Consider the following 12,398-nt stretch of genomic DNA (forward strand, 5'->3'; position numbering starts at 1 on the left):
CCTATCACATTAAATCTGTAGATTGCTTTGGGTAGTATGGCCATTTTAACAATGTTAATTCTTCCAATCTAAGAGCATGGCGTATCCTTCCATTTCTTTGAATCATCTTCAATTTCCTTTTTTTTTTTTTTTTATTGTCTTATAGCTACTTTATTTATTTATTTATTTATTTTTGGCTGTGTTGGGTCTTCGGTTCGTGCGAGGGCTTTCTCTAGTTGCGGCAAGTGGGGGCCACTCTTCATCGCGGTGCGGGGACCGCTCTTCATCGCGGTGCGCGAGCCTTTCACTATCGCGGTCAATTTCCTTTATCAGTGTTTTAGTTCTCAGCATATAAGTCTTTCACCTCCTTGGTCAGGTTTATCCATAAGTATTTTTGTATTTTGGTGCGATTTTTAAAAAGGATATTTTTTTTCTACTTTTTCTTCTGTAACCTTTGATTATTCAGGCTTAATATCTTTAGTTCCTTAATTGCCTCATAGAATATTTCTAGACCTCTCATACCACCTTCTTCTCTGGAGCTGCTTTGTTGTTCCTATTGAAATATGCACTCATAACTCAACACTAAGTCTTGTTTGAAGATAGTGATTTAATTCTATGTTATTGGCCTTTCTCTTCCTGGACCCTATTTAAATTATCAAAGAGAACATAAAAAAAAAAAAATCCAAGGTAGCTTTAGGAAATCGCGTCACCATCGGTGTACCAGAAACTTTGAAAGTTTCTAGAAATTTTGAAGCAGAATAGATTGGATTCAACATAGGCATAGGAGAGTCATGTTTGATAAATAAATGGACTGATGTTTTCAATAGAGCTGTTGAGTAAAGGGGGCTGGAATGCAGGGTGGAACATGGGACTGATGGCAAATTGAAGGATTTCTATGAGTCCAATGAAGTTGGAGCAGTTCTCCACAGAATTTAACCTCAAACTTTATGGATGCAAACAGTACTCTAAGTAGGGCATTTGTTACAGAAATAAGATAAAATTTTTATGAACTACCGAAAGACAAGTGAGGGCCAGCATGTTGGTCTGGAATAACTGGGGGCCATAGACACAATGGGAGTTTATACTTACAAGCTGTTTCCTGTGTGCATTAACCGGGTGCTCATGAGAAAGATGGGGGCTGTGCAGGAGACCAGAAAGAGCCCCCACCTCAGTTGCAGGCAGCTGTAGGCAGACAGACATGAAGTACCATGCATTTCCTTGCATCTTTTTTTCCTATTAAGTAAAAACCTTGAGCCACTGAGAGGGGGTCAGTAAAGCCTCACCCCAAGGACACAGGCAGAGACACATTGCTGCTGGGGTAAGGGTAGAAGAAAAACCTGTCTACCCCTGAGCTGGGTAAGGAAACCTTGTGTCTAAGATTCTATACCAATACCAAGCAGAGGTATTACTCCTACTACTGCTGGTGGAGCAGCAGGAAAGTGCTTCCCAAGACCAATCACAGATACAAGGAGAAGTTTGGATGCCCCAGGGTGGAGGGGCAGGAACAGAGAAATCCATACCCCTGGGACTCAGGTGCACATGGCCTGCCTAAGACTGAGAATGGATGAGGATCAGATGGTAGTGAAAACCATCTGGTGGGGGATGGCAGACTCAGAGTCACATACATTTTAAGGTGCTTCCAGCAGTTTAGGAGAGCCACACCAGCGCAGTCTCCTTGGGGAAGAAGACTCCAGGGCCAGTTCTGAAAGAGAAAAGGTCATGCTTCTCCCACTCCCATACCTCTTGGGGTCTAAGGTATGTCTCTTCAGATGCCTGCTCGTTGCTCTCCACTGCCAAAAGATCTCGGTGTTCCATGTAGGTATAACTTCACTATTTCTAGTGATCTAGAGGTGTTAGGCGCAAGAGGGACAGGGACATTTTTGTAAACCCTAACCAGAATTAACTTTGAATCCTCTAGGTCCCTTTTTAGCTGAGTTGCCACCTGGAGGATGCACCAACCAGCTAAGAGGCGATGATGATCCCTTTCTTAGGGACAGCACATTCAGTAGCCAAACTGTCTTAGTTTAAGGAGTAGGGTGAACCAGGAGGAGGTTATGGAAGCAGAGTCAGACATCATCAATGCATTGTTGAACAGCTTTTCTGATAAATGATTCATTAGCGTCAGTGCAAATAGTCCAGAAAGCTAAAAACATGACACAGATTACTTTCAAGGGCCGCAATAGTGTGGACATAGGGGGCTGATTGGTAACCTGAAAAAGTGTCAACACCTTGAGGAACCACCAGTAGCCCTAGGGGGAGATCAAAAGTTTGATGTAGTCCATCTGCCAAGAGCCAAAAAAGGGCAATGTCCTGTGCAGTGAGACCTCCTAGACAGGAATCATTAAGTCTGGCATGCAGTGGTATCCTCTGCATCAGAAACACAGAGTCAGACTTAATCAGAAGCCTGATTTCAGTCTAAATTAGAGAATGGGCTCTTGCCATGGGTAGCTACATAAGTGACCCAGACCATTCAATTAGCAATTAAAATTTGTTTTCAGTTTGCAGCCCCAGAGAGGCTACCTTTAATCTGTCAGTTGTAATTTTCCAAGTGGCAAACCAAACAGCTGGGCCACTGGCAACAGCCCCAGAATCTGAGTTCTGCCCACTGAAGAGAATGACTGTGTCTCCTTTTGGTTCTGCATAGCTCTGAGGCTGAACAGTCATGGCAGCCCAGTGGACACTGTCAGCTTCAGCTTCTATAAACCATTAGTGAACCAGGCTGAGGCATTTCAGGGAACCTCATTGATCCAGCAGCTTTGCTTCGGACAGTGGAGTAGGAATAAAGTTTCCCCTCAGAGGACTGGCTGCCACTTTTTCATATAAAGCCAAAATGCCGCTGGGGCAAGGCTGTCCTGTATTCTTGAATATACCATTTCCATTTGGCAAGCAAGGCTTTTGGGGGTCCTTCTCACCTTGTTAGTTGTGGAATTTAAGTTTGACCCACCCCCAAATGGGACTATCAGGCCAGAGAGTCACTAGGCCTGCCTAGATCAAGCGTTCAGACCCAGCTGGAGGCTGTTTCCCTTTGCCAAAGGCTCCACTTGGCAGAATCCTCAGTAACAAAGATTTGTGCTGTTTCCAGTACCCAGAGTCTAAGTGTGTTGGGGTTCACCAGCTAGTTCTGCTGGTGGAGGTATTTAGTTTAGCCTCGGTCTTACATTTCCTGTTAACTCATCACTGAGGCTTCTAACTCAGTACTGGCACAGCTTTTTGTATGTATTTCTGCTTAGGATGCTTCACAGGTTAACATTGTAAATGCTGGTAGTCATCTTCTAGAGTAAGAGTTCCTTGAGGATGGGAATAATACTTTATTCATCTTTTCATTTCCAGTATTTAGCTTGTTGCCCACTTCCAGTGAGTCGTACACAGTAATTGTTCAAGTAGATGTTAATTGGGTGAGTGAGTGAAAAGCCTTAGGGCCATGCTATGTATGGTTATGATAGAACTTTCCTCTTTGTGTCACTTCAGTATTAAGTACTGTCATTAAATGGATATTTGTGATTCTTGTTTACATTTTGGAATTGTATTTAAGTATTCTCATGTATACACTATAAAATCTTTGTCTTTCATTTATGTTTTAGGAGGGCCAAACATGTGGGCTATTACCTCTGAAGAACGGACTAAGCATGACAAGCAGTTTGATAACCTCAAACCTTCAGGAGGTTACATAACAGGTTTGTGTTTATTTGTACATTATGCTCCTTTTCATGTAGTATCTTATAATTAGCTTTAATTTGACTGCCATCAATTTGTATTATTTAATGATAAAATTCATATCAATCAGAATTCTAGAATTTTTTTAAAATGTGACTTTCTTATTTTACCTGGAACCATCTTAATTTGTTGTCTTTGGATTTGACATAATAGAAGACCTTTTCCTGATCCTAAACTTTAATTGTCCAGTTTCACATTTTAACCTCGTATCTGGAAAGTTTTCCATTTATTTCTCAAGGTAATTGAGACTTTTTTCCCTAAGCAGATTTATTAATGTGTTCTTAACATGTTGTGCCAGTTACTAGTATAATGATCAGTATTACTAAAACCTAGTAGAAATATATATATATCAGATCAATTTTCTTGAAAATAATCTAGAATTTTTTTTTCTGGAATCTGTTTTTCTAACATTTAGTCCTCTGTCTTTGAGAGGCTTTATAAGCATTGATTGTTGATGCTATAGCCCTTGTTTTGCAAGAAGTCCCCCAGAACCAAAAGAGGATTAATTTAGGTGTGTCTTTCAAATTTTTTTCTATAAGTGAAACTTTCTTTTCTATGCTAAAGCACCTTAGGGCTTTATTTACAGTAGTAGTAAATATAATGGCTAATATTTACCAAATCTGTACTGTATTTCAGATACTATACTAAATGCACTATCTCCTTTAACCTTCACAACAAACCTGTGAGGTTGCCCTGTCGTTGTCTGTATTTAAAGATGATGGAACTGAAACTTTGAGGTGTTCTGTAACTTGCCTAAGAGATGGTTAGTGGTGATCTGGGCTTGGTAACCTTTCAATCTGACTTTGGAGTCCATCCTCTTAAACATTATAGTTTAATGTTATTTGCACTTCTGTAATAAAAACTACCTTACCTGGTATCCGGGTTGGGATTTGATTACCCTACTTACAAGGTAATAATTTGGTCTGTTACTGCCTCATGGATGCTGGCAGAAGACCCAGAATTCCTGAGTCAGAGACCAAGGACACTCTTTCCAATGGCACAGCTGGTAGCATGAGCATCAGCATATTTCTGTCCATTTCCCTCATCCCCTGAGTCACATAGGGGCCATGCAGAGGGCCCGGAAGGATGCTGCACATGCAGTGGTTGTGTTATAGAAGAGGAACACCGGGCTTCAGGGAACCCACCATTTTTCAGCAAGCAGTAAGCAAGCTTATTCTTTGTCCCAGAGGGAAACATTACCTCATCCCTCAAGACTGCTCACTGCAAACCCAATTCTGAGACATGATCCAGGTAGAGAGCAATTAGGATCTTACGTTCTTGGCATACCCAGCAGGACATATAGGACATATCAGACACCCATGAGGAGTATCTTTCCCAAACCTGGCATTTTTTTTAATTAGAACTCTTCTAGGGAATAGTGTTTTTAACTATAAATTTTATTAGATAGGTGTATTATCAAATAAGACCCCAATTATGAGGAAAAACTAAGATGAATAATGTAACCTTTCATCACTGATTAATGCATATATAACTTCAGTTGTGACATTTTTGTTTTAAAACCTCTAAGTCTTATTAAAGTAATATAAATAATTTTTCTTTAATAATTGTAATTAGGGACTTCCTTGGTGGCGCAGTGGTTAAGAATCCGCCTGCCAATGCAGGGGACACGGGTTCCAGCCCTGGTCCGGGAAGATCCCCCATGCCACGGAGCAACTAAGCCCGGGCACCACAGCTACTGAGCCTGCGTGCCACAGTTACTGAATCCCGCACGCCTAGAGCCCGTGCTCCACAATAAGAGAAGCCACCGCAATGAGAAGCCTGCGCGCCACAAAGAAGAGTAGCCCCCGCTCGCCGCAACTACAGAAAGCCCGCGCGCAGCAACGAAGACCAACGCAGCTAATCAATCAATCAATTTATAAAAAATAATAATAATTGTAATTAAAATAAATCAATAACATTGTTATTATTGGCCATTATTATTATTCAGAGGCATCAAAGTAATTCCATTTACTAATACGCTGTTTGATTTTTTTGTTTTTATTGTCTTCAGGTGATCAAGCACGTACCTTTTTCTTACAGTCAGGCCTGCCGGCTCCTATTTTAGCTGAAATATGGTAAAATGTTTTCTTTTGTAGATGAGCTTAACTTTCTGATAGTCTGACTTTGTTCTGTTTTTAATACTTAGTGTTAACATAAAGTTGTTTTTACTTGTAGTCTGTTGTTAATAAGAGTTAATAAGAGTATTTCTTCAGCTTTTTAGAAGAAATAAGAGTATTTCTTCAGCTTTTTAGAAAATAAATTTTATTGAGTAAATGACTAAAAGTCAATTGGGGTTTTGTTCTATAGGATAAATTTCTAATTTCCTTAGAATTTCTAATTACAATTTGGCAAGAGTCTTGATCTTCATTCTGTTATTTTGTAGTTGTTTCATTTATTTCATCATCTATAAACCCCAAATTAGCCCACCCTTCCCTTATTCCTACCTTAAAGAAATTGTTCTTTATAATATCTAAGGTTTTGGTTTTTTAATGCATTTACAATAAACATCAACCCCTACTCCATCCTTCTTTCCATTCAGAATATTCCCATGCCTGGCAGAGTGCCAGGCACATAGCAAGCATTCAGTAAATATTTGAACAAATGAATAAATTGTTTACAGTGGTTATACTCTTGTATAATTTCTTTCCATCTGCACTGGTGGAATTCATCCCAAGGGTATCTAGATACTATATAGACTGATAGTATTTTATTACATACTATCTTTGGTCAGTATATATTAATGTACAGGTTTTAGCTTTTTGTTATACACATACACACACATATTTAATTAAGTGATGATCTACATGTAAATGCTATGTCATTGTTTGCATTTTATCATCCTCCTCAAAAGTAATGTTGACCCTGAATAACAATCTACCACCCTCCAAACTAAGTAGCAGATGCATTAGTTTGATCTGCTGTCAGGTTCTGTGGGGAGGGCCCTGTTCCATCCTGAATAAAAGACTGACTTTGAGCTCTTAAAATCAGGGGGGCTCAATACATCAAAACAAAACCAAACAAAACAATCTACCGCCCTCATTGTCCTTTTAGGGCTTTATCAGACCTGAACAAGGATGGGAAGATGGATCAACAAGAGTTCTCCATAGCTATGAAACTCATCAAACTAAAGCTTCAAGGCCAACAGTTGCCCGTGGTTCTTCCCCCTATTATGAAACAACCTCCTATGTTCTCTCCATTAATTTCTGCTCGTTTTGGTATGTGTTTATTAATTTAATTAGATGGATTTGATAGTTAAACTTGATTCCTAGGCATAATATTTGAGAATCAGAAAAGGATTTGTTGGCATAAAATGACAGTCCCCAGACTCCAAGTTAACTTCCACGTCTGAGACTAGAAATGTTAAGTTCGCTGTCGTAGCTAGGGAGTCCATGTGTCCCAGTTTTCCAGGGACAGTTGTGATTATGCCTGTTGTCCTGGCATCTAGTCTGGTTAGTGTTCCCTTTCATAATTCCCAGTTGGATGATAAATTATATGATCCTGCTAGTTATAGCTGATCCTAAATACTATTCTTAATTAGTTTCCTCTATACTCTGTATGCATAACAAAAAATATGAACAATTTAAACTCGAAATGGTTTGATTTGGGGGGGTAATTTAAAATTATACGTAAGTAGTAATTTCTTTTTAAAGGTTAATTAGCCAGCTAAATTTAGGGCTAAAAGTTAGAGACTTCGTGCTATTTAATTTGCATATTCATCAGAGGGAACTAGTTTTCCATTAATTTTGATTAGCCATTTTCCTATTATTTGTGAGAAGCACTCATTGGAACGGAACATTCAATTAGATATCTCTGTGTATCTGAAACATGTTCTTCCACTCCAGATGTTAGACCTTAAAATACTAAATTCTTTCACTATTGCAGTGAATTCTAGAGATAATATCAAATCCTTGTGTAACCATATTTATATAGTGTACTTCATATTCTGCAGTTAGTAAACAAATGAGTCATCACTTTGTTCCTTTTAAAGAATTGTCCTTGAATCCATATGTATTGTGTTACGTATAAGAAAAGTGAAACGTGTGGCATGCTTTCTTCTTGCACATAGTGTGTGAGCATAAATGGTTCTCTTAAAGTATGCAGTATTTAGAACATCCTTTATGGGGGGAGGGGAGAGTTTGGGGAGTGACTGTGTGTGTGTGTGTGTGTGTGTGTGTGTGTGTGTGTTAACTCAACAGCACTGTATTTATTATCCCTACCCAAACCCCACATTTGATCAGGTAATACATTCTCTCATTGAGGATACTAATATTTGGTTGGAAAAGGCTCTTTAGTTTTATTCATGATACTAGAAGAGAATTTTTAACTCCTTAGTAGGCATTCGCTTAGTTCACACAGGTCAGAATATTGATATTAAAAGCAGTAGCTTACCTCCTGCACTGCACTGGGTCCAAGCTGCTTTAGTGAAGTTTTTAAAACTAGTTTGCCGACAGTGTTTCTGTAACATAGCAGCTGCTCACTGTACTGTGAACTTGTTTTCTGTCATGTGTTTTATAACTGGTTTAGCAGCACTGGGGAATGTGTTCTGTTTTGTCCTTAGGAATGGGAAGCATGCCCAATCTGTCCCTTCCTCAGCCACTGCCTCCGGTCGCACCCATAGCAACTCCCTTGTCCTCTGCGGCTTCAGGGACCACCCGTCCTCCCCTAATGATGCCTGCTCCCCTAGTGCCTTCTGTTAGCACTTCATCATTACCAAATGGAACCGCCAGTCTCATTCAGCCTTTATCCATTCCTTATTCTTCTTCAAGTAAGTGCTTTGTTTCTAATGACTCAGTATTTTATATGAAGAAACTGTTATATTTGCATCCCAATAGATAGATTTCCTTCATACTTTGTGAAATTGTTTAGTATGAACCTTTTTCTTTTTTCGTTTTTTTAGCATTGCCTCATACGTCGTCTTACAGTCTGATGATGGGAGGATTTGGTGGTGCTAGTATACAGAAAGCCCAGTCTCTGATTGATTTAGGATCCAGTAGGTATGAATACTTAAAACTTCCAACTTTTTAGGCTTTCAATAAGGAGTATTTAACAAATGACTTTTTTTTTTTTTTAAAGCTCTGAGCTTATCCAGGTTTTACTTTATAGTGGCCAAATGTAAACACTTGGTAAATTTACTATTTGTAATTCACATAAAATAATTTTATTTAAGAATTATTAACTGTCTGTGGTATTTTACTTTTGAAAAATATATCTTATGTAAACTAAAAATATTCTGCTATATTTTTAATCAATCAATTTTTTGCACAAAGCTACATTTTTCCTTTCAAAAATATTTCTCAAAACATCTCATTATCATTGTACATTATTATTTCTCGAGCAAAAGCTGCTGATTGAGTGTCCTTAAAATTTCAGAAAGCACAAAAGCATCAATGTTCATTCATCACCACTCTTATAAATCACAACAATACTCTTTAAAGCAATGACCCAGAAGAACAATGTCTGCATCCTTGTTTAAACACTCACTGATTGTGTGACCTTGTTTTTCTCAACATCACTGAGCCATAGTTTGTCCATCTAAAGGATGGAGACAGTAATACCTTTTAAGTTTGTCATGAGAATTAGAAATAATATTTGTAAAAACCCTAGCACAATGTGGGGCCTGGCACATAGTAGGTTCTTGGTATATGGTAGTTCTATACTTCATATGGTATTTGCTTTCCTAAGAATAAGGATAATTGATTAAATTTTTTTCAGTATCAAGTATAAAAGTAATTACTGTTATATTATAGAAGGTATGATTCTTATTGTCTCTGACTTAACGTATTTTATTTAGTAACAAAAATTTTAAATAAATTTTGTTACAGCTCAACTTCCTCAACTGCTTCCCTCTCAGGGAACTCACCCAAGACTGGGACCTCTGAGTGGGCAGTTCCTCAGCCTTCAAGATTAAAATATCGGCAAAAATTTAATAGTCTTGACAAAAGCATGAGTGGATACCTCTCAGGTAAGCGGCATACAGTACTTAAGAATGTGAGAGAGTTAGGATTTTATATGGACTTCTATTAGAAGTTGTATTTTGTAGCTCATTTTAAATTTTAACATCCAAAAAATTTAGCAGGCATTTGGTAAATACAAATAATGTTTAAGTTGTGTACGAGTTAAAAGTTCTTATAATCAAGTTGAGCACACAGATATACACCCAACTTTTTGGAAAGAAGACCTCTCCCTTGAGAAGGTCAAACATCATCCTCCAATGCAGGGAATGGAGAACTTCATGTGATAAGAGAGTGTGGCACTAAGCTTCAGCTCAGTTTCCCTGAGAGTCTCCTTCCTCATTGGTTCTTTCTCTGCTTGTCCTTCTGAACACCTCATGTGAGCATTGTTCCCCCTTTGAAGCTCCAACCCAAATGTAGCCATAAAACCTGACCTGAGATCCGCATAGAAAATTTGAGTCCATGCTAGAACAAACATCCAAACTTCACTAATTGAGGATAGTGAAGGGGGACATAAACAGAGGGTAATAGGCAAGTAGAATTCCCATCTTCTAGCTTTCACCTCTCTCTTCACTTAACAACGAATTATAGTTTAGACAGAGTAAAATGAGTGTTTAAAAATAATACAGCTTTAAAGTGCTAGGGAACATAGAATAGGAGATATTAATACTGAAGAAATAAGATAAAACATCTTATAGGAAGGGAGCATTGAAGCCCTATCATGAAAGAAAAAAGTTAGGATTCAGATAGAGATTGAAGGTGAGAGCATTTGAGGGTGACGAGGAAGAAATCCTAAGAGCAGAAAGTACACGACATGTTTGGAGGATGAAAAACAGTATATGAAATAGGAGTATGGGGTCTCTAGTTGTGCATTGGGGCAAGGGAGCAATAAAACTTTTGGAATTGATTGGACAAGCTAATATGCAATATGCAATATTTTCTTTAAAGATACATATCTATGTGATAAAATCTTTAAAAAAAAAAACGAGAATTATACACACAAAATTCAGGATAGTAGTTGCCTTTTCTGGGGGAAGCGTGGAGATAAAATCAGGGAACACAGATAGCTTCAAAGAATTTAGTAACGATCTAGTTCTTAAGTTGTATAGTAGGTTAATGGGTGACTTTTATTAGTATACTTCATAACTTACAACTATACTATATATGTATCAAATATTATATAAGAACTATAAATTTCTGGAACTTTGTTAAATTATGTGGAACTATACTATATTTTTAAGTAATCTTTTTTTTTTTTTTTGCATTTTAACATCTCTGAAATTGGGATATGTATTATCATCAGTGGTATCTTAGCATTGTGTCATTTTTTTTTTTTGGCAGTGATTTTTCCTTCTTAGTGTTACATAAAATAATGGAGTGTCTTATAATCAGTGGCATCTTAGATGCTGTGAAATGATATTCAAACTATAGTATTTAAGATTAACATAAAGTCAGACAATTCTCATATTTGAAAAAATGAACTTCTTTGGGCCCTACATTTTGCATTGAAGAAGTTTCTTTTTTCAGATTAACAGAAGTGGACTAAAAAGACATGTACAGAAGTGTTCATGGCAGCTTCATTCACAACATCCAAAAAATAAATAGCCTAAATGTCCATCAACAGGAGAATGGATAAATAAATTATGGTGTATTTCTTTAGCAGAATACCTTGCAGCAATAAAAATGATCGAACTGCTGATACATGCAACAACTTGGATCATTTCACAGATGTTGCATGAGTCAAAGAAGTCTGGCACAAAAGATCCATAATATTTAATCCATTTATATGAAGTTGAAGAACAGGAAGCTGAATTGATGGTGATAAAAATCAGAATAGTGTAGTTACTCTGTTGGACAAGGGACCATGTTAGAACCTTCTGGGGTGCTGGAAACATTCTGTATCTTGAGGTGGGTGTTAGTTGCATGTGTGCATACTCATGTAAAAATCCACTGATCATTACACCTAAAATTAGTACCCTTTGTGTATGTACTGCAAACATAGAGTATAAACAAAAGTGGGTTTGTGTTGCAGTATGAAGGGCAGTGGGGAGCCAACTGTGAGGAAATGTTCCCTTAATGTTACTTTATTTGTATGTGACACATTGCATGAAGGTTGTGTATTGTGTTTTCAGAAAATGTTATTATTCTTAGACTTACAAGAGTAAAGCTGTATATCGGTAGTTAAGGGAAGGATTGATTTTCTTTGAAAGAAGAAGTTGTCTCTGGTGTCCTGAAACTGAGCACGAGCCCCACGTATATGAGGACAGGGCTAACCTAGACTTATGTGGTATGCTTTGTTCAGTGAATGTAGCAGTTAGTGGTCTAATTTTTCCCTTTTGTTCTTCCTTCTCTCTTCCCCATAAACCCTCAGTCATGATTTATTTAGATTGATTCATCAACTCACATATTTCCTGAGCCACATATCTTCTGGGCACTCAGTATGACACTGGAATGCAGACAAGAAGACATGGCCCATGTCTTTGAAGAGCCCATAGTATAGGTCACATAATCTCAGTGAATAGTGGTTTATAAGTGCTGTGATTAATACGGATGAGAAAGTGAGTAATGCTGAGGATGTAAGAGAGCGTTTCGCAGGAGAGGTGACATTTGAGCTGGATCTTAGAGGACAAATAGACTGCCTGGTAGAGAGTGGGGGGACTAGCATTTTAGGCACAGGAAGTAGGATATCCAAAGGATTGGCAGACCAGCAGCGTGCATGCTCGAGTGAGCTTCCTTAGTGCAGCTTCCTCTGCT

General features: G+C 38.1%; 1 protein-coding gene across 6 annotated transcripts in view; it reads left to right on the top strand.

The window, feature by feature from the left end:
• Positions 1–12,398, top strand: part of ITSN2 (intersectin 2) — a 162,689-nt gene that overhangs the window by 44,249 nt on the left and 106,042 nt on the right. For all 6 annotated transcript variants that reach the window (XM_057557880.1, XM_057557879.1, XM_057557878.1 and 3 more), the window contains exons 3-8: positions 3,561–3,653; positions 5,705–5,768; positions 6,745–6,908; positions 8,252–8,458; positions 8,591–8,687; positions 9,516–9,655. In XM_057557880.1, the coding sequence (XP_057413863.1) occupies positions 3,561–3,653; positions 5,705–5,768; positions 6,745–6,908; positions 8,252–8,458; positions 8,591–8,687; positions 9,516–9,655 (765 nt within the window). The remainder of the gene's footprint in view (positions 1–3,560; positions 3,654–5,704; positions 5,769–6,744; positions 6,909–8,251; positions 8,459–8,590; positions 8,688–9,515; positions 9,656–12,398) is intronic.

Source organism: Balaenoptera acutorostrata, chromosome 12 (genome assembly GCF_949987535.1).
Source record: "Balaenoptera acutorostrata chromosome 12, mBalAcu1.1, whole genome shotgun sequence".
Taxonomy (NCBI): domain Eukaryota; kingdom Metazoa; phylum Chordata; class Mammalia; order Artiodactyla; family Balaenopteridae; genus Balaenoptera; species Balaenoptera acutorostrata.